General features: G+C 43.4%; 1 protein-coding gene across 2 annotated transcripts; it reads left to right on the top strand.

Moving 5' to 3' along the window:
• The first annotated feature begins 2,866 nt into the window (after positions 1-2,866).
• On the top strand, positions 2,867-22,901 carry SOCS7 (suppressor of cytokine signaling 7). Of its 2 annotated transcripts, none has more exons than XM_072111588.1 (10): positions 2,867-3,576; positions 11,091-11,155; positions 11,237-11,341; positions 11,518-11,619; positions 12,554-12,684; positions 12,770-12,938; positions 15,335-15,463; positions 15,586-15,721; positions 20,105-20,262; positions 20,998-22,901. In XM_072111588.1, exons 1-9 carry the CDS (start codon positions 2,987-2,989, stop codon positions 20,223-20,225), a joined length of 1,548 nt encoding a protein of 515 aa, XP_071967689.1. In that variant the 5' UTR covers positions 2,867-2,986; the 3' UTR covers positions 20,226-20,262; positions 20,998-22,901. The 2 variants fall into 2 exon arrangements, with proteins under 2 accessions (XP_071967689.1, XP_071967688.1); XM_072111587.1 differs by having other exon boundaries at positions 20,979-22,899.
• Positions 22,902-23,259: the final 358 nt, after the last annotated feature.

Raw genomic sequence — 23,259 nt, 5'->3', positions numbered from 1 at the left:
CTGCCTGGATTATACACCAGAGGCATCGCTGGGCCTTCTCTCACCAGGGGCAAAAGTTCAGTTCCCTGCCCTTAGGCTGCATTCAATCTTATTTTTAGCACACATTTAGTGTATACACCAGGGAAGCTGATGATATCCATAGACTTATACTGGCAGGCCTCCATCTACACTGTATATGTGGCATCCAGCACAAAACACGGGATGTAGCTATGCATCTGTGTGTGGTGCGGTGCACGTGTGGCACCATACCATGGCTGGATCACTATGGCCGCTTATGGGGACGTATATCAGCCTGCAAATTTGCAGTCAGGTATACGTCCCCATGAGGGCCTTTTTAAGGGGGCTTAAGACAGTATTCTTACAGGGAGGCAGGAACCCATAGCATCATAGATCACCATACATCGTCTGTGGGGAGGAGCTTGGCCTGTTTGCATTACATGTACATAATGTTAATGCAAAGAAATGAGGCCAAGCTTCTCCCCGCAAGCTTTGGATTGGGTTTCAAAACACTGGGGCAGATTTATCAAGCTGTCTGAAAGTCAGAATATTTCTAGTTGCCCATGGCAACCAATCACAGCTCAGCTTTCATTTTACCAGTGCTCATGAATATTTTAAAGGGGAGCTGTGATTGGTTGCCATGGGCAACTAGAAATATTCTGACTTTCAGACAGCTTGATAAATCTGCCACACTATGTAAACACAACATATGAATGCGGCCTTGACATAATGGGGCACATTTACTTACCTGGTCCAGTCGCGATCCCGCGGCGCGTTGTCCGACGCTGATTCGGGTCTGCCGGCATTCACTAAGGTTGTGCGCCCGATATCCAGCAGGTGTCGCTGCTGCGTCGAGGTCCCCAGAGTTCACCTTCTTCTTCCTGGTGCATGTGAGTGCTTGATCTTGCGTCACAAACTCTTTTGTAAATTCTGCGTTTTTTCTGTCCGACCTCCACGCCCCCCAATTTCTGTCGCGTGAAAGCCGGCACCGATGCGACACAATCCGATCGCGTGCGGCAAAATCCTGGGGCAATTCGGCAATATTCGGGAAACCCGCCGAAAGTGCAGAGTTCGAACCCTTAGTAAATGAGCCCCAATGGGGAAGAAGAAGGTAAACTCCGGCGGACCTCGGCGCAGCAACAACACCTGCTGGATATTGGGCGCACGTTCGCGGGATTGCGACAGGACCAGGTAAGTTAATGTGTCCCAAAACTGTGTAGCCTTCACACCGGTTTTGCGTCTGTCAGAATCCAATAAGTAGACAAAGATGGCGGACGTTCACTAGGCTGCCTAGCAATATATCCGCATGGGGAGCAGAGAGTCTGACAAAATTCGTAAATTTTGCAGTCACTTTTGAACATGGCAACGTCCAAAGGGTTAAACAGCTGTTGCAGGAGGCTATCTGCTAATAGCCCCAACTCTGCTACTGCCCTAATTTTCTAATTTTAACAGATGACTGGACGGATCCATTAAAGGAGTTTTCCCACGAATACAAGTTAGGCCCTATTCACAGGATAGGGCCTAACTTCTGATCGTTGGGAGTTAGGAGTTAGGGCTTAAATTGTATTCGTGGGAAAACCCCTTTAAAAGCAAATTATCCATGTTGTATAACAGATATCTTGCTTTCTTTTAGTGTCCATTTCCGTTTTTCATTATTTTCTAATCATCCGTTTATTATATCCTTCTGCTTTGCCCACTAGAGGTAGTATTGAAACTTTGGCATTTAAAGTTAGAGCATGCGCAGTATTAAAAAAAACAGATTTTTTAGCTGATGATTAAAAATAAAATATTCCAAATGTGGTGGAATCGATATAAATGACTCAGTTGCAACATTATCTTATAGGCTCCGGTTTGACGGATTTTACTGCGCACTCTAAATGACACCTCCCCTTTATACTTTGGGTCAGTACAATCACAGAGATATCAAATGTATCAGTTTCTCAAAGGGATTAAAACATAAGAAAAATATATATCTCTTGAAGAAAATAAAAAATGGTATATTCTGACAGCCCTAACTTTTTTACCCTATCATACAACGAACTGTGTAATTTTTGTTGGGCCAGCTTAGGTAATTTCGCCAGTTTTTATGTCCACTCCCCCACTACATTAACACATATGTATTAATAATACCAGCAGTATATGATGAGTTCGGGGGGAGGGGCAGCTGCAGTCTGTGTGTGCCTGGGTTAGTCTACTCTCCTCCACACTCATCCAGCTCCCTCCCCACTTCCTGTCATGCGCATTGAGCAGGGGAGGGAGTTGGATGGTATGGAGTAGAGGTAGAATTTATGAGGAGACAGTTACATACAAGCTGCTGCTCTTACTCAGGACTCACCACATGCTGCTGGCATAGAGCCAGGTAATGTGAAATAATGTTTTATAAACTACTGAAATGATTCAGAATGCTGACAAATGCATTTATATAATCAGCATAACATAGGCCATTGGAACCTGTCACCAGCTAAAAGTCACATTCCTGGTGACAATGTTGCTTTCAGTTAAAGGGAAAGATGGATTATTTGGACTTTAAAGTTTTTTTTTAAATTCTTTTCAAATATTCTTTATAATGCCAAAAGCTGATCCACAAACCTTGTAGTATTACCCACAGCAACTAATTCTATTACAGGATTATGAAGTGTTATAAAATAGAATCAGTGATGTAAGGTGGTCGCTCTGGACAGATTCTCTGCACTGATTGTTAGACCCTTTACGTTAATAAACAAAACAAAAATTTTCCCCACCAGAAACATGGCGGCCCGTCTGTTAGGCGACGCTTTTGGGAGAACCGGCGCATTTGACAGATCTGTGGGCGGGGCTATCTTTCCCTGCATGGAGACAGGCTCCGTAGCTGTCACTCAGTAGACCGGAAGTGACGCTGTGCTGTATCGGATACGGGGGGGCGGGCTCCGATGAGGGAGCTGTCGGAGCTCGGGAAGCGGAGCTGGGAGAGGCCGAGGCTCGGGCCGGGGCCTGCAGAGCCACCGGGGACATGCGAGGCGCAGCGGCAGAGGAGGAGGCCGCATCCTACCGGGTGCTGAGCCGGCTGCTGGGCTGCGGTGCAGAAGCCGGGGAAGAGGCGGCCAGACCCAGGCTCATGGTGTTCCGGAATATGCTACGAGGGGAAGAGGTGGACGATGCGGAGGCCTCCCAGGAGCCGGGGGCAGGAGTAGAAGCCGTGCCTGCAGAGGGGGCCTCTCAGCCGGTGGAACTGTGCAACCGACACCGTAAAGCAACGCCGTCCGGGGAGGGCCTGGAGCTGCAGCTGGGGGCGCTTGGCCTGCGCGGGGCCGGCTGTCCGTGCGAGGAGACCAGCGACGCTCTGCTGGTGCTGGAGGCCCCCGAGGCCCGGAGGCTGGAGGAGGACGACGACGCGGAGGCTGCGGGGGATGGACAGGCCGGAGCGGCGGCGCGGAGGAGCGCGGGCAGGAAGGGCTCTCTGCGGATCCGGCTCTCCAGGATCTTCCGCACCAAGAGCTGCGCAGGCTCCGCGGGGGCCGCCGAGCGCAGAGGAGGGGAGCTGGGGGGCTCCGGGGGAAGCCTCAGCGACATGTGCAGGGACAAGGAGCTGGAGCTGGGCAGGTGAGAGGCCTCCACACCTACACCATAAGGCTATCCTGCAGGAGCCTAGCAAAGCTGGGTGACAGCCCCAGTTCACATCTGCAGTTATGTTCATCAGTTATTCAGAGACAAAACCATGAGCAGTGCAGATCTTTCCATTATACCAGATCTCTCTGTAGCTGCCTCGCTTGGTTATGTCTCCCAATAACTGAAGATGTAACGGAGATGTGAACGGCCCTAGATGGCTGCCACCTGGGAGTAGACACAGCTGTGTATGATTGTGCCATGTATGATCCTGTATTGTAATGCTCTCAGTATGGAGCTGTCCAGCATCATCATACATGACTAATGCCAGGAATCAGTATGTGCATGACATGTCACCTGCTGTTATACTTGTATTCCCATCAATTCCCAATTCTGGAGCGTCTTTTCCTGTAGCCTACTTTATATCATTTCTCAGGTGTTCCTCTAAGCACTCTATTGTCAAAAGTTCTAGTCGGAATAACAGAGAAATGGCAGAATAACACAGTGATAAGGAAGGATGCTCCAGGATTATTTCATGGAGAATCTGCATATTAATCACCAACATGTCCTGACCAGTGATTGGTACTCTTTAAGGGGGGTACACCTGTCTTCTAATGTTAGGGCATATCCCACTGAGTCTGATTGGTAGGGGTTCAATAAGACGGCAGTGTCTAAATGGATTTCCAACTACTTCACACCTATTCAAGATTTACTGATACATTGTTTGTGTATGGTACTGCAGCCTGGCTGTATTACCATGACTGGTGCTGAGCTGCTGTACCACACACAGCCTGTGAACAGATGCCTACTGCGCTGCCTACTATGGGCAACCCTTTAACAGTATGTCCATTATCATAGACATTTGTATTAAATTAAAATTGAGTATATTAGCTAGAGATTTGTGTACTAAAGTAGTTTTATAATCTGTGAAAATCTACTTGTTCATCAGTTTTATTGAAATGGAGTTTTGTGGTGGCATCCAGTCACAAATATCCTCTGATAAAGTCACACTTGTATGTGAGAAGATGATACTGTGACGTCATTGACGCAAAATATGACACTAGGCTTAGGGGCCCAATGGACCCAAGAAATTATTTAAAGGAGAATTTTAGTATCGGATGGAAACTGCTTTCTTTTAAATACTGCTTCACAGCTGTCAATGGTTGTGTTGAGTACTGCAGCTCTGCAGCGCTTCCTCCCTAACCGCTATGTAACTAATGACAGTGATACTAAGCCTCTGCCGCAGATTCAGAACATGGCACCAAAAAGCTTTGTTTATCCTTCTAAATCGGGTACTTGGCACACCCCAGGCATTGCCTCTGCCCACCATTGCTTGTCCTTCCTCTATCCAATTTTGCACACTTAGGCTCCTTTCAGCTGAACGTATCGTACGACGGAAACAGGGCATAGCATGCTAACGGCTGGAGAAGGGGAGCCATGAGTGCTCCTCCCCCTCCCCTTTCCATAGGAAGCCGTGCACCTGGCTGTACCTTTCCATAGGTAGCCACGCCGCAAATCATTGCAGGAATAGGACGTACCCTATCTTTTGCACAATGCACGTCTATGGCAGCTTTTTTTTTTTTTTTTTTTGCGGGCGTGTGCATAGACTTTAGCAGTGTGTGCTGCATCCCGGAGGGGCTCTGGCAACACCCCCCAGAGCCCTCCTGGCTCATAAATATTAAAGGAGGTAGGCCATGGATAACAAATATAAGTAGATTACCACAGTCACGGTGCCCGGATCTTTGAGTAAGTTTCCCTGGTTTATCATGATGGATTTTAGTGGTAGAGTCTCCTTAAGTGATTCTTGCAAAGATGCAGATGCTGAACTGTACTCCATTATCATGTCTTTGATACTTATGTCACAACTGCATTAAAGGAGTTTACCACTTGCCCAAGCGCAATAACCTGTTGGCAGCATGTTGTAGAAAGATGCACTGTGATTCCCAACATAACTGTATTATTTCTGTCAATTATAGTGTTACTGAGAAATTCCCATAATAATCCATATACTAATGAGTTGGTGCACTTGGGGCCTCATCGGCACTATTCCTGCCTGGACCTATACCCTCTCCGCCAGATAAACAGGAGATTGGGAAGTCATTGGAAGAAGAGGGATAGTGTTGTTTTGGGTGCTGGGGACATCTCCTGGGTGTACCGACTGCCTCAATAATATATGGATTAAAATGGGAACATCTTGGAAATGGCAGTAGGGACAGAAATAATTAAGGTATGTTAGAAAACGTTTATTACTCTACAACATGTACCCAGCATATTATAATGCATGGTTTAGGTCTGTGATGGCGAACCTTTTGGTGACAGAGTGCCCAAACTACAACAAAAATCCACTTATTTAAAGTGAAGTGCCAACATGGCATTTTAAGCAGTAACTTATTGCTACCTGTTCTTCCAATCGTATCGGCCCCCTGAGGAAACCAATACAATTGAAAAAGGAAGGGCAAATTCAGACTCAGAAATTGTAGCTTCTCTCCAGGGTCTCTCAGTAGAGGAGGAATGGTTGATCCATCAGGAGGACCTCCAAAGATAATGCAGTTCTGTCAACACCTTCTCAATTTTCATACAGTTCCAGACAGCTTTACAATAGCACTGAGAGTAGAATCTCTTGCCTCGGACTGCAGGGAGATTTGGTGGAATTGGTCCTATTCGGTGAACTCTGTCCTGGGGCGATGGTCTGAGTGCCCACAGAAATGGCTCTGAGTGCCACCTCTGGCACCCGTGCCATAGGTTCGCCACCACTGGTTTAGGTGTTAGACTCCCTATAAGATGGGGCTCTCTGTAGCTGGCACTAGAGGGAGCTTTCTTCATACGGTTATCCATTGAAGTCATTAATGAAAATCTACTACCAGGATGAAGGTATGTAAACCAAGCACACTTACATGCTGGTGTGTGCCCCCTCTGCCAGAATCTGCTCTTCTTTTGGTTTTCATTACCCTTATTTTTGCAAAAAAAAAAAAATGGTTTTAGAAATTAAGTAAATGAGCCTGAGGGGTTCCATAGCTGTTAATGGAGCCATGGCCCCTTGGCTTATCTGCATTATTATTTATTTTTAAAGCAAGAGCAACTACAAGAGCAGATCCTGCCACACAGGGCACACAGCTACAAGTCAGTCTGCTTGGTTTACAATTTTTCATCCTGATGGTAGATATCCTTTAAAGGACATTACCACCGGGATGAAGGATTGTAAACCGAGCACACTGACATGCGTATGTGTGTCCCCATCTTGTAGGTTCTGCTCTTTTAGCTTCTTAGGGTCGTGTTTTTACAAAAAAAAGTTCCAGGCTCTGTAGATGTCAATGGAGCCTGGAGCCACTCACTCATTTGCATAATTTTTAAAACCTTTATTTCTTAAACACAAGGGAATAAGAAGCTAAAAGAAGAGTAGATCCCGCCGGAGGGGGCTCACACCAATATGTCAGTGTGCTTGGTTTACAATACTTTATGCTGGTGGTAGATGTCCTTTAAAGGGAACCTGTCACCAGGAGACCCATTTTTAGCACTCCCCCAGTCCCCACAGAGCATAGTACATACACTGCCAGTGTTTTTGTAAAAAAAATTTTTTTACAGAAAAAAAGATATGTTATATTGTACCTTTCATTAGCATGTGCTGTGTGACTAGGCAGTTGCCTATTGGGAGTGGCTGGAAAGGAGCAGTTCCCCCCCCCCACCCTTGGGGAACAGCTTCTCCATGTGACCTTTTCAAATATATGAAAACACCCATCACTTGGCTTAGCGACGCCCCCTGCTTCTCTACAGCCAATCCCGAGTGTGGGGAGTTATTCATATATTTGAAAAGGTCACATGTTTCCCAAGGGGGAGGGGGCTGCTCCTTTCCAGCCACTCCCAGGAAATGAGTGCCTAGTCACACAGCAGATGCTAATGAAAGGTACAATATAACATATCTTTTTTTCTGGGGGAGTGCTAAAAATGGGTCTCCTGGTGACAGAATGCTGCCCCTAGTGGTGACTGTAGGTAGTCAGTGTTTCCTGCGACCACTACTGTAAAAATTTGCAGCAGATATCTTTGTCAGGGACTGAAACCTGCTATGAAAATCAGCAACATGAATAATGCAGATTGTAGATCGATTTAGTTTTTATATTGCAGACCTAAGTGATCTTTCTCTTCTGGGTCATGCTCAGAGATTTAATACTACATGCTCAATTTGGGGCCACTGATTTCAGTAGTTCTTTGCTTCCAGTGTCCCAGTAAGAGATCTCGGCAGGTGAGCTTTGGGGTAAATGCAGTCAGTATATTCTGCATTTATTTGTGTAATGTGACTTTGAGGCCTATGTAGCAATATTAAAGGAAGTGTTTTTGTTACATCCTGTTTATTCAGATGTGACTGCAAAATAAATGTGGTATCATAACTCCTTGTCCAAAGAGACCGTGAACCATGGCTAGAGCCATGGGGGTCATGTCAACTGTAGGAAAAAAGGAGATTTTAAAATATATCACGATAAACCAGGGACACTTACTCATAGACCCAGGCTCTGTGATTGTGGTTATCTTGTTTTGTTATCCATGGCCTCCTCCCTTCTAAAATCCAATTTTTTTTAAAGTATGCTAATGAGACAGCAGGGGTCTTGGGGTTTTACCAGTGCCCCTCTGTGCTGTAGCTTCACTGGCTGTTACACTGTGTCCTCATCCCCTTCTTGGTACTTTCCCCTCCCTCCTGCTGCAATATTACTCAGTGGGAGGAGGAAGTGCTCCTGCACAGTGTAACAGCCTGTGAAGCTGCAGCACGAAATGGGCTCTTCTACTACCCCCAGGATTCCCTTCTGTCTCATTGGCATAAATTTAAAAGTTGATTTTAGAAAGGAGGCGGCAATGGATAACAGCAGTCGTGGTGCCTGGATTTATGAATTGGGTGAATGAATCTCAACTGGAGATATGCAGAGGTGTACACTGCTCACCCCTACCTTCTCCTTAGGCAGCCGAGCCATACGTATGGCAAAAGATACAGCACCCCATCTTTTTTCCGGCGACTACATGGTTCAGTGACGTGGGTGTGTTAGCAGCCATTCGTACGGCTAGCGTACAGCCACCTTATATGGTTGCGTGAAAGGGGCCTAAGTGTCCCTGGTTTATCCTGCCTGATATTCTGTATAGGCTCATCATGCTGGATAAGTCACACCAAGGGCCTATGGCGGATTTCCTCTCTTTAAATTTGCTATGGATAACAATGACTTTCTCAGATTTGAAGTGAATATACACTGCTCAAAAAATTAAAGGGAACGCTCAAATAACACATCCTAGATCTGAATGGATGAAATATTCTAATTAAATACTTTGTTCTGTAAAAAGTTGAATGTGCTGACTACAAAATTATTAATATAGACCTGGATTTGGAGTTACCCACAAAATTAAAGTGGAAAAACACATAACAGGCTGATCCAACTTTGATGCAATGTCCTTAAACCAAGACCAAATGAGGCTCAGTATTGTGTGCGGCCTCCAGGTGCCTGTATGTCCTCCATCCCATGCCTCGGCACGCTCCTGGTGAGGCTGCAGATGGTCTCCTGGGGGATCTCCTCCCAGACCTGGACTAAGACATCCGCCAACTCCTGGACAGTCTGGTGCACTATTGGTTGATGAAGCGAGACATGATGTCCCTGATGTTCTCAATCCGATTCATGTCTGGGGAACAAGCGGGGACCGTCCATAGCTTCAATGACTTCATCTTGCCGGAACTGCTGACACACTCCAGCCACATGAGGTGTAGCATTTTTGGCTGCTGAAGGCCATTTTATAGGGTTCCTCCTGTTCCTCCTTGCGGAAAGGCAGAGGTGGCGGTCCTGCTGCTAGGTCACTGCCCTCCTGCGGCCCCCTCCATTTCTCCTGATGTACTGGCCTGTCTCCCAGTAGTGCCTCCAGCTTCTGGACACTACGCTGACAGACGGGAAAACCTTCTGGCCACAGCTCACAGTGATGCTCCATCCTGGATGTGCTGCACTACCTAAACCACTTGTGTGTGTTGTAAAGTCCGTCTTGTGCTACCACAAGTGTGAAAGCACCACCAACATTCAAAATTGACCAAAACGTCAGCAAGAAAGAACCTGCACTGAGATGTGGTCTGTGGTCCCCTCCTGCAGAACCACTGTTGTCTATTCCATTTGCACAACAGCATGTGAAATGGATTGTCAATCTGTGTGGCTTTATAAGTGGACAGTTTGATTTCAAAGAAGTTTGATTTACCTGGAGTTATATTGTATAAAGTGTTCCCTTTATTCTTTTGAGCAGTTTGTATGTGTCTATATCTATCTGACCATCACATCCATTTTCTCTTGATATTGAGACATTATGATATTTAGAGATAAAAGTGGCCAACAGGGTTGGGAAGGATTAGGTTGAGAACAGATGCCCTTTAGAGGCTGGGTGTTTGATTTGGGGTGGGGGTGTAAGACACCCATGTACTTTAACAAACAGAAGACTGGAGAGGTGGTGGCACTCTTCACTGCATTACTTAAACCCTGAATATGGCAGCTTCCAGCATTGTAGCCCAGCTTTTATTGGTGCTGTCTAGGGAGTGTGATTTATTGGCCAATAGCAGGGGCGACAAAGGCTGAAACAGTGACCACAACACCCGAATTTTACAACTGGCGCGTCCTCTGTATACAAATTAAAGCTGGCAGTGACAGAGGGAGGGTAGAGCTATGTGTAGGTGTAGCCCCTCTTGTCCTTTATTCTTGCACAACCCCTTTATATAAAATAATCCCACCTTCCACTTATGCCCCGGGTCCAGGGATGACGCACAAGATTCCTAGTAACCATAGTAAGAACAACGAGAACAATGAATGAAGGTAAAACCTGTGAAGGTGGCGTTGTCTTGTGACCAGGTGGAGCAGTGGCTAAGTGTCCTGATCTGGGAGCCGCTTGCAGTTTGTCATATGTGAGGGCAGTGTTATGACTGCTTCAGTGTTTGATGTTTTTCAGTTTCTTTGCCATGGGAACTCTGTATTTTCTTTGATTTATGACAGGGTGCCAGGCCCTCCTTCGGATCCTCTGTCTGCACACAGTGGAGGTGGCATCACATTGCTCTACAGGCTTTCTGATTTTCTTTGGATTTTTGCTACCAAGGTCATTTTTAAGCTTTAGGTAACACAGTAGTGGACGTACTATTCAAGCCAATGTCATAGCTGCTACTGCTATGGGTATTTGGGGTATATGTGGCGCTAGCTTCTGTAGTGGCCATGGGTGCCACGTGCTGCCCTACCTTGCCATACTGGCCGGTTACTGGAATAAATATTAGCTGAGTAGTCACTAGTCACACTGAGTATTTACAAGCCACATGTGATACATATGGAAGTGTTATAATCCACGTTCATTAGCAATGAATACATTAGCTAATATGTTGTGCCTGTATTTGACACCTCTGTTCCATTATGTGGTCGGATGATGGATCTGTCATAGTAAGGACACAAAAAGCTCTCATTACATTGTGTCATTTCCAAATCTTCGTCCCCATAAATTCACATTTCTATGCGTTTCTTTTACAGGAAGCCCCGTTTGACCAGAACTCAAAGTGCCTTCTCTCCAGTCTCCTTCAGTCCCCTCTTTACTGGTAAGAGATGAAAGTACCTGGCCATTTTCCTGACACTAGATCTCTCCATGGCATTGTCTAACGTGTTCTGCTTTGTGACAGGTGAAACAGTATCTCTTGTGGACGTGGACATATCACACCGAGGTTCATGTTCTACCCATCCCCCTACTCCACCCCCACCTCCTCGCAGGAGCCTCAGTCTTCTAGGTAACGTTCCTTCCTTTGTCACCTGAATCAATCAAATCTCACAACTTTGAGTTCAGTTTTAGCAAAAAGTGTCCAGATCTGACGATGGATAAATGTTATTCTAATTTGTTCCATTATTCTTGTAAGTAGAATAATGGAACGATAGTATATATTCTTTTTTTTTTTCCTTCTTGCAGATGATATTGGAGGTATACAACCAGCGTCTGTTCTAGTAGGTCCTATGGGGTCCTCACTACAGTCGTTTCCGCTACCCCCACCTCCCCCACCACATGCTCCAGGTCAGACTTTACTATTTTATACTTTATATATTTACTAGGTTTACTATTTGTATAGATTTTATTACAACACCATATCTTATATCTGTATCTTATTTCTTTGTCTATATATCTTTCTGTAAAGAGTAACATCAAAGCTTCCGGCGCTTCAGAATAATAATGTTACTAGTGATATCTGGGGCAGTGTCTCAGATGACTGAAGCACATGTGTATAGAATAGTCTTTGAGGTTTGTGCTCATTTTACAGAGACTAAGGCCTAGTTCACATCTGTTAGGTCTTTAGTTTCTGTAAGCCAAAAATAGGAGTGGATGAACATATAGAACAGGTGCAAGTCTTTCCATTATACCTTATACCACTGGAAAGACTTGCACCAGTTCTGTGTGCCCGGCCACTTTTGGCTCAGAATAATTTAGGGGAATAAATGAAGAGCTAAAGGAGATGTGAAATGGACGTTTGGCCAAAGTAAGCAAGAAGTAATAAATTCTTACCCAACTTATGCATTGCTCTGGGTCGCTTTTGGACCCTGTGCCCAGCTGGAAGTTCTGGTGGTGGGTGGCTACTGGACCTGCTCTTCACAATGAGTGGTCTCCTTGGAACAGTGGACAACAAGGGAAGTGAAGTCTACTGGAATATGGAAATAATGTCCTGTGTCTGAGGAGACCGGTCATTTGTTAAAGCAGGCCTGTGATGCCCACCCCAGAACTTCTGGCTGGGAGCAGGGCCTGAAACTGGAAGTACTGGAGCACGGTTAAGTATGTGTTCTTTTTTTCATTTTAAACCAACGTTAAATGATACAGTAGACACATTTAAAGCACCGTTGTGCTTATAAAAGGAGCAAATTTCAAGATATTCTATAATAAAAGTGTTTATTTGTGCCTCCGTTAAACCAAAATCAAGGAAATGCAAAAATTGAATAATTTGTCATTTTGGTTGCAGATCCCTTGCCTAGAGTGGTACCTCTTCGGCCGCCCGAGTGTGCACCTGTCCCTCTGGTACAGCCCTTACAATGCCCCATACTCCGGCAGGATCCTAGTAGTTTTGCTGCAAGCCTGAGAGAACTGGAAAAAGTTAGTATTGGTTCATAAAGTTCCTACTTTTATTATCAAGCTGTTTGTCTCTGGATTTTACTCATCATAACCTTTCTTCCCATAGTGCGGATGGTACTGGGGACCTATGAACTGGGAAGATGCAGAAATGAAGTTGAAAGGAAAGCCAGATGGGTCATTCCTTGTACGAGATAGCTCTGATCCTCGCTATATCCTCAGCCTCAGTTTCCGCTCGCAGGGCATCACCCACCATACACGCATGGAGCACTATCGAGGTGAGAGCTAATGTGGAAGGTTGACTTTCCCCCCCTCCCCAGTGTGTTTGGCTATTACTTTAAAGGGAACTTGTGGAAAAGGCATAGTGCATATCATGGCTTATATCTGCAATGAACATGGGAACATAATCTTATATTCTTAGAAGAATAAGGAAATGGGAGAAGCTGAAGGAAAGCCATGCTAAAACAGAATATGTTTGTTGGACTTGAACGAAGGTTCTAAGTGCTACATGGCTACCTTGCTCACACATATTTTACTATGCTTTAAAGCAGTGGTCCCCAACCTTCGGGGATTGGCTGCACCCAAAATTTGTTTACAGGGACCGGAACCAAAAAAATTGTATGCACAGCATTGCCTGTTTTCCCCCGATCTAAAGTGCCCCCTTACTTTTCTGTAGCCCCCCCTTTTATAATGCTCTTTTAACTCTTTCATTACTGTAGCTCCCTTTATAGTGCCCTTTTTTTTAGCCACTTCCCTTTTATGTATACCCCTTTTTATAGTTTTACCTTTTGTGTAGCCTGTTACTGATAGTGCTCCTTTTTCTGTAGCCCCCTTTTTATACCGCATATACTCGAGTATAAGCCAAGGCACCTAATTTAACCACAAAATAAAATGGGAAACATATTGACTTGCGTGTAAGCCTATAAGGGTGGGAAGTGCAGCCGCTACTCATTAACGAAATGTCCAGCAGCCTCCCCTCATTAATAAAATGTCCAAAGCAGAGCCTCCTCAAAAACGCACAGCCCCTGATAGTAATGTCCCCTGCCAGGCTCCCACAGTAATGTCCCCTGTCCATCCCCCTTAAGGAAACCTACCTTTTGATGCAGTATGAAGCAAACATACCTTGAGAATGCTGTAGCTTCACTGATACAGGATCATATCTTGGTTAATCCCTGAGGTAAGTGGTTTTGCTGAAAAAACTATTATAACATTCAGGAACTTGGGAAAGCTGGATTGCATGATTGCACTGATTACACGAAGCTTGTATTACATACAGACAGGACTAATCAACCTGAGCTGGATCACTCATACACAGCAGCTGGGGGATGGTGCAGCAATTGATTATTCTGCGTTCAGGCACAACCCAGTGATTATATCATCCTCTGCAGTGCATAACTAATGTGCTAGGAGATGCCTGAGCCCAGGCACAAGAGTGTCAGAGCTTCATTATCAGAATTTTATATTTGTTTTATCAGCAATACCACTCAGCTCAGGGATAACCAATATATGATCCTGCACCAGTGCAGCTACAGCAGTCACAAGGTATGTTTGTGTCATAATGCATCAAATCAAATGGTAGGTTTCTGTATACTCTCCTCTAACGCTTCTCTTCGCCCTGTGTCTTCTGGTTGTCTGCCGGGAAGCCACAGGGAGAAGATCGGTGTCGGAGGTGAGTATACGGTTTTTCATATTAAAGGGGTATTCTCGTCTGGGCATTCACATTCAGTTTCACTAATCTTCCATTTATAAGCATTTCTTCAATTAGATGTTATTAAAAAAAATGTTCCTGTGTGAAGATAATTTCTCATAAATGTAGTCATTTTGTCCCTTAGAAACGAGATGGCTTCCTCGGATACGGCCACGTCTGCTGGAGTGATTGCACAAAGAAACAAATTGTTTTTGTACATGAAATGTCCGGGATTTATTACATGACCCACAGCGGTCCTGTGCTAATGATTGCTGAATCCAGGAGGTCAGAAAAGACTCAATAGCTCATGTCTGGCCCCCGCTGCCAGAGTGTGACGTGGTCGTAACCGAGGAAGCCATCTCGTTTCTAAGGGACAGAATGACTACATTTTTGAGAAATTATCTTCACACAGGAACATTTTTTTTAATAACATCCAATTGAAGAAATGTTTATAAATGGAAGATTAGTGAAACTGAATGTGAATGCCCAGATGAGAATACCCCTTTAAGTTCTTTTGGCCGCTGCCCGGGACTGGCTGTTCCGGTCTTGGGGACCACCACCTTACAGGGAACCTGCCACCAGAATTTACACGATCAAACTAGCAGCACCCACAGATAGGGTATAAAATGCTTATGGTGTCATAATAAAGATATGAATCTTTTTTTATACGATCACATTGGGCTTGTAGTTCTGTAACTTACAAAACTAGAAGTGATACTCCCCATGCAGCCTCTAAACTTGACTCCTTATATGATTTTGAGGAGATTTTTTATAGGTAAATCAGGGAGATTTCACATAAGAGGGAATTCTAGAAAGGGCATGTCATACCCTACCAGAGGGAGCTGCTGGTTTAGTGGGGTAAAATCTGGTGAAATGTTCCCTTGTATTGCTCCTTTTTTTTTTTTTTTTTAAAGGCAGAATATTCACAAACAAATCCACCACACCTCAGTGACTGAGTGTATTAACTGTTCTGCCTTTGCTTCACAGGCACGTTTAGCCTATGGTGCCATCCCAAGTTTGAAGATCGATGCCAGTCTGTAGTGGAGTTTATAAAACGAGCGATTATGCACTCAAAAAATGGGAAGTTCCTGTATTTCCTTCGTTCACGGGTGCCAGGTAAATAGCTGTACACTTGTAGTCACTTTTCAAGGTGGATATGATCTGTCTTCTCATATTTTCATAATCCTGATCCTGTTGTCCTCAGCTACGTTTATTTAGCTGAACCTTTTCTCTTTCAGGTCTTCCTCCTACCCCAGTACAACTACTATACCCTGTATCCCGCTTCAGCAATGTGAAATCTCTGCAACATTTATGCCGCTTCCGTATTAGACAACTGGTCCGGATAGACCACATTCCTGAGCTCCCTCTACCCAAGTGAGTATTTTATGGTTTGCTTTTGGCCTGAGGCCCACATCCAGTTGTACATGGCAAACATCAGTTAAGAGGCACCATGGCTATCATATGTTGGAAGCCACAACAATCTGGAGCAAATTGCTGCCAATTCCTAGATCTGATGCTCAGTAAAATTTAATTGACACAATTATTATAGCATCAAACATTTGGGGTCAATTTCTTTGTCTCCGATTCTTTGGGGTGAAGATCTGTGACCACTTTTAGAACAGGATAGGGGGCTTTCAAAAGCTGTTCCAAATAGAGAAGATAAATCAAAATATAAAGTTGGTCTCCTGGGGTGCGTTCACATGTGGCATTTACATTGCACTTTGAAACGCATTGCAAAGTCCATAGAGAGCAGATTTGCCTAATTGCATTGTGTTTGCATAATCACATTTACAATGTTAACACAGTAAATATAGCACACATTTTATATTTGTATATACATGTATATATAGTTGAAATAAATATACTACACATATAAATTTGAACCTACATTAAATGCAGTAATCGGATAAATTATTTACCTTCTGTGATTATACCAAACACTTAATGACTTGTTGGGTAATTATTATACCCAACAAATTATCTCGACACTGCATCTCTAAATACATCGCAGTCCGTATAATGTCCCCAGATAAGGGCCATGTCCCACAATGCTCCTCAGTAATTTTTACCCCTTAAAACTGGCACTGAAATACATCCTACAGTATAGTTCCCCCCTCAATAATTTATACTTTGCACCTCCTCATTCATGTAGTTAGCACAGCAGCCTGTAGTAATGTGGCACAGGGCCCCCCACGCCCTGTAGTAATGTGGCACAGGGCCCCCCAGGACCATGGCCAGTAAAAACAAACAAAACATTCTCGCCTATCTGCCTATTTCCTTGGCCTCCCTTAGATAGCACCGCTGCCGGCATCCTCTCTATGACAAAGACAGTGCCAACGTGGTTATTGCTTAGTCGGCGGCACTGCCTGGGTCACCCAGATGGCGCAGCCAGCAGTATCACTACGCTGCCCATGTCCAGTAATCAGCATTATGTGTGTCTTAAAGACGCACATACTGTTGATTACTATGAAGGGCTTTGACGGCATCATGTTAAGTGTTAGGTTGTATATCTACATAATAACCGCTGTTTCTTTCCCATAGCTGGAAAGACATAACTAAATTTGATAAGTTATATTCATTAACATAGGGCCAAAGATGCAATGAATAAAAAGCTATAACATTTTATGTAAAAATGAAAGTGGAAGCGACCTTAAAGTGTTCTTCTATGAGATATATACACACACACACACAGGAAGTCCCTTTGTTACATACGAGATATGTATTAACCCATTATTAAGCTAGACCCTTAAGGGGTTAAAATTCATAACCTCAAGAACTGTATAGAAATATTCATGTAGAGATCACAAGGTGCTGATCACATGAAAATGACTGTACCGTCTGAGCCAACAACATTGTGTTTTGTTTCGGAGCTGGCGATTGTTGCTCGCAAGTTCTCCTAAAAAGCCTTTCCTGCAGTCTGACTAAAAGCGATTAATCTTTTTCCCTTTACTGAACATTGCATTGTATTTGGAGCGTTTAGATGTTGATCACAGGGGAAGACATCATTGTGCTTTTTCTATATAATTTGTCTGTCTTGCTCCATATCCTCAGTGTATACATATACAGAATCTCAGCCTGGCGTGTTGTCTCATCCCCACCCCTGTGCAGAGCTGTGTGTGTGTAAATACAATTCTCCGTCCTATATAATTATCATTTCCAGCATCAACACTAATTATTAGGAGCAGCCGGGCAGAGCCCCTGCTAAGTGCTGTTTATGTAGCAGTGGGAGGTCCGGGGGCCGTGCTGTTGTCTGCCGCATATTCCCAGCTTGTTCACCCCTGTCAGTACATAGAAGACATTAGTGATTGTATTATATGATGCTGAGTGACCGGCATTATAGGCTTTCTGTATAAAGACACCACTGTCAGGAAATGCTGTCAGGATCATCATCAGGAAGGGAAAAAAAGACTGATACTCATTCTAGAGTATTTCCCCCTAAAACCAGTTTGAGACACGTTAATGGCATGCTCTTTGTTATATTCCCCCCTTTGGATGACACCTTTCACGATAAATCTACATATATGTACAAATATCCCCAAAGTATATGTTCATAATAAAATACTGTATTACGTACGACATTACGTGGGTTACGTAGAAGATTGGTTTTGCAGCTTTGTTCTTAAGTTGAATATGCATGTAAGTCGGAACTGTATGTTTTATCATTGTAACCCCAGCCAAAAATTTTTTGGTCTCTGTGACAATTGGATTTAAAAAATGTGTGGTTGTCTTAAGAACCAGGAATAACAATATAGCTTCATTAGACACCTGTGATAACTGTTATAGCTGATTATTGTAGCCTATGGATAAAGTACAGTAAATTACCAATTACCAGAGCTCCGTTTGTAACTAGGGGTCGTCTGTAAGTTGGGTGTTCTGAAGTAGGGGACCGCCTGTAATTATGCATCAAAAATTATGTACAATTATTCGAAAAATAGAGTATAATTTCATGATTTTACATATTGGGGCGTAATAATATAATACATTTGATCCTTAGAAGGTGTTATGTTGAGGTAAATCCAAAAAAAAGGACACCACAAAAGAAATTCCACTGTATTGTTGATCAATAAAAACTCGCCCCTAAATGCTGAAGGGGTGCAAGACCCTTCCCTAATCTATTGCATAAAAAATCAATAAAATACACTTCACATTTAAAAATAAGGAAAAGTTCAAGAGATGTAAATACTTTTGCAACCCACTGCATATACAGTACTTTAAATTTTATAGTTCAACATAATAAAACACCTCAGAATGACACGCGGGTCGTTATTTAACAAAAATGGGGCCAAAATGCAGACACAGTGTGGCAGATTTATCAAGCTATCTGAAAGTCAGAATATTTCTAGTTGCCCTAGCTCAGATTTCATTTTACCAGTGCTCATGAATATTTAAAAGGGGAGCTGTGATTGGTTGCCATGGGCAGCTACAAATATTCTTACTTTCAGGCAGTTTGATAAATCTGCCCCAATGTCTGAAAAATGAAGTGCACCCCTACAGCTTACATAGGAATTAAAGGGGACCTACCCCTTAATTTTTCCTATCCACAAGATCTGATAAGTAGGAGTCTGACTGCAGGGACTCCTCCACAAACCCAAGAATGGGGGGGGCTTCTCAATAATTGAATGAAGCAGAAGGTGTGTTAATGCTCCTTATAATACATTGAGAGCATCAGAAATGGCTGAGCTATGTGCTCAGCAACTTCCCCCTCACGAAATTTGTCTATTTGTGAACTTTATTTAGCTTTTCAAATGCTTTATCCTACATTTCCAAAAGATTTTAATTTTATTTTTTTTAATATCGAGGGGGTTTTAAAGCGTCAGCATTAGTGACCTGCAATACTCTAATTCCATTGTTTAGAATCGCTGACTTAAAGGAAACCTACCATCCGGAATCTACTGGATCTGATGGTAGGTTCCTGGTAATATCCTAAACCCTATACTATCCTTCCCTAACCCTATAACCATTTCTAACTTAATCTACGGTTTACCTAATATGCAAATTCTCTATAGAGGCTTATTGGGCGTGAAAAGGCTACTCCACTCCCCAGTAGCCGATCACTCCCTACCTGCGAGCAGCAAAGTCGAATGCTCAGTACCTCCAGCCGGCAGGAGGGATGATGTGTCGGGCTAGAGCCAGATTCATCTACGCCGTGTGCTGGTAGGAGGGATCGCAGAAGCTACTGGTACGTGTAGTAGCCTTTGCTCGCATTCCCCTACTACTGAAGGTTATTCCATGTAGCCTCTCTGGAAAATTAGCATATTGGTTAGATTAACTATTGATTTGATTTGAAACTATTATAGGGTTAGGGAAGGATAGTTTATAGGTTTAGGATATTACTACTTAATAGGTAGAATCCTAATGGTGGGTTTTCTTTTAAGGATACTTCAGCAGTATCCAATATCAGTTAATAAACCCCTCAACTAACCAATACAGTCTTGTCATATACAGAGGTAACAAATCATTAGCTGATGGGGACTTTGTTATGGCTTATTATGTAGACAACATATTGGTCACCATTGATTATTTCACCAAGAACCGTGGACTAGATCTATACCAAAATTATAACATCCCACCCAACATAAGGCAATGGTCATTATAAATCGATGGTAATATCCATTAGGTTGATTTACAAGAGCGTGAATTTTGTACGTGTGTGTTTGATATGCCCTCCAATATTAGAAGTCATCAAATCTCAACATTTTTTAAAATGTTGGCACCTATTTCTAAGCACTAAACGTCTGTTTCCTGCTTCTCCTTCAGGCCTCTCATTTCATACCTGCGCAAGTTCTACTACTACGACCCACAAGAGGAAATATACCTGTGTTTAAAGGAGTCCCGTCATGTTCCCAAAATCGAGTTTGGGACGGAGAGCTCCACGTAGCAAGGCTTCTACATGTAACTTATTGTCTTGGACCCAGGTAATTCAGAACCCAAATCTCTGATGCATGATTTGCGGATTTAATACAGCATTCACAGCAATGGGTTGGATAGGTGGCAGTATTTTACTGCCCATGTCCTCTCCATCATGAGCTGTAGTGCACCTTCATCTATTAGTTCCAATAATCTGAATGAGGGGAAATGGGTCAGATGACTATGCTGCTGCCTCCAGTCATTTCATACTTGCTGTGGATGGTGAAGTGTATGGAGCCACGGCTGCAATTATAATTTCTGAACATTACATTGAACAGAACAAACTCCTTCTGGGTTTGTATTTCCTGTTTATGCCAGGCCTGTTGATAATGGGGCACCAGCATGAATCAGATATTGATGGCATGTCCACCGTTGAAATGGTCACCCAAATATTTTACGATTCCATGCATATAGCCTTGTAACATAGCCTCATTACATGCTATGTGCTCATGCCCCCAGCCAGTGCATGGCGACTACCCACCTCACAAAATTTAAAGCTGATCCTATTCTGGATATTTATTCCATAAACCGCTAGTGCATGACAAGAACACATTGCTCCCAACAACCTACACGTTTTGGCAATGAAGCCTTAACCATGAATAATGCTTCTATGTCAAAATGCCGAGGGGTGTTTTCTCTCTAACTATATAGCATCTATATTGTAAAGTTTGAGATTTATATTAAGATGCATGATGCATTTTTACACTTGCCTAACTTGCACCAGGTCTCTTGTTTCTTGTTAGGAAACTTCGTGCTGGTATGAGTACACTGGACCCAACCCAAGGGGATGGCGGAATATGAAGGGGGAGACTGGACCTTCAGTGGACCAATTCTAAGTCTCCCCCACTTTACCCCCTGTAAAGACTAAGAGGATGCTCATTTAACTTGGATTTGGGTGTCGCAATGCCAGCACCCCGACATACCCCCCTGATTTCCCACTGGAATGTAAGTTGCTGGTCACACCGTTCTGCAACCAGCATCCTTACTATGTTACGATATTGTATTTTGATGAAATTTCCTTGTAATGAAATGGGGGTTCTCGCCCCATCATAGCTACTGAACAACTGGCCGTCATCTACTGAATTGTCTTCAGGGCTTCCTGTGTGTTGAGCACCTCTTGATATTCATTCACAATATTTGGGGACCGCAGTCCTCGTACAGTAAAGACAGCTATTTATTTTATTAGTGAAGGTCCGCAGAGACCATACATCTCATGAACAGAACTGGAAGTCCTCTCGACCCACTTTCACATTGTGGACAAACGATACTACTAATGATGGTCATCCCCCTGAGCATAAGGGGAGACGCATCCGAGTTTTACTACTGATGGAAACGAGAAATTCTAATTTTTTTTGAATGCTGAATGTCATTCCGTCCTGTTATACGACGCCTCACAGTCTGGTCTCGCGACACAGGTCTTCATAACACTGGAAAAGAAGTTAGCACTGGAGATAACACGTTCATCTCTACCTGGATGGCTAACACCGAGTGGACGAGGGCCATCTGATTGTCGTAGCCATCCCATATGCCCACACAGAATTGATTGTGGCGCCGTAACCATCCTTTTTTTTTTTTTTTTTTTTTTAATTTTATTTTTTTATTATTTATCCTGAGGGGTAAGGATTTCTGTTTTAATTTTGTTGCCCTTAAAAGGGAAAAATGTAAATTTAAACTCATGGAGGAAACTTGTGAAAAATGTATCTCCAGCACAACCTTAACTCGCCCCCCCCCCTTTCCTCCTTAAATTGACTGAATTTTGTGTATATTTTTGTTTTTGCGCTTAATTTATTGAAAATAGTCTGTGTGTAATTTATTTTGTCTCTTTTGGCTCTTCCTTCCTTGTTGGATTTTAATATATGAAATGACCAGCTACAGAAGTGGCCCTGCGTGCGTGTGTGGGATGTCAGGAAGAAGCAGTGGAAGGTGTCCTCCAAGCCCTGTTTGTATATACTGTGTTATAGGCATGAGAGGGACACGTTCTTCCCAATTTAATTCTTATTTTTTAAGCATATATTTTGGATCCCCCCCCCCCGAAAAATGATTTCTTTGTAGACGTTGAATAGGAGATAACTGCAAAAATTGTTTTGTGTTAGTGATCAGTCTTTCTATTTTGTCTCTCCTCCCCTTCCAAATCCCAAGACATTAAAGCATTCACTTATGTCTTGATTTCAGCTCCTGTCTCTGATTCTGATGAATTGCCTTTTTTTGTTTTTTTTTTTCATGCCATGTTGTTAAAATTCTTCAAGACGGGAGGAGAGTGGGTTTAAAATAAACAATTTAGATATAACTACACCCCATAGCGTGATGTCTGCTTTCCATGAGTCATGATGTGTGCACTGGGGACTACTGTAACGTAGCTGTATTCCCTGTGAGGGTATCAGGTTTCCGACTGAGGGTATAAGGGTATCTTTACACGTTATGTATTATGTGCAGATCCTGTAGACATTCTTCTACATGTCCACCCCACTGGTCTGATCATGGGGGCTCTTTGCACGGATTCCCAACTGTTCTTGATAACAGGACAAATTAAAGGGGTTGTCTACTTTTTGCAAATTATTGATAATGTATGGTGTAATGAAAAGATAATTTTCCAGTACACCTTCTGCATCAATTCCTCTGTTTTCTAGATCTCTGCTTGCTGTCGTTCTATAGGAAGCTTCATTGTTTACTACCAGCGGATAGAAATCTCTCTGGTCATGTGATGTCACACAGGTGCACGACTTGTTATATCGCAGAGTAATCAGAGCTGTGTGATCTAACGAGTCGTGCACCTGTGTGCCATCACATGACCGGGGATGGATTTCTATCCACTGGTAGTAAACAACAACGCTTTTGATCGAATGACAGCAAGCAGAGATCTAGAAAACCATGAGGAATTATACATAAAAGTACATTTGGTAAATTGTATAACTTCTAATTACGCCAACAATTTCTATTATCTGCCCGAAGTAAACAACACCTTTTAAAACACGCATCACTCCAGGAAATAAGATGTGTTCTTAAAA

Source organism: Engystomops pustulosus, chromosome 6 (assembly GCF_040894005.1).
Source record: "Engystomops pustulosus chromosome 6, aEngPut4.maternal, whole genome shotgun sequence".
Classification (NCBI taxonomy): domain Eukaryota; kingdom Metazoa; phylum Chordata; class Amphibia; order Anura; family Leptodactylidae; genus Engystomops; species Engystomops pustulosus.
This window is presented reverse-complemented; position numbering and strand designations above follow the sequence as displayed.

Coding starts and splice junctions, on each gene's coding strand:
- SOCS7 (XM_072111588.1), top strand. CDS start 2,987: ATGCGAGGCGCAGCGGCAGAGGAGGAGGCCGCATCCTACCGGGTGCTG. Junction 3,577..11,090: donor AAGGAGCTGGAGCTGGGCAG/GTGAGAGGCCTC, acceptor TTTCTTTTACAG/GAAGCCCCGTTTGACCAGAA. Junction 12,685..12,769: donor GCCTGAGAGAACTGGAAAAA/GTTAGTATTGGT, acceptor TTCTTCCCATAG/TGCGGATGGTACTGGGGACC.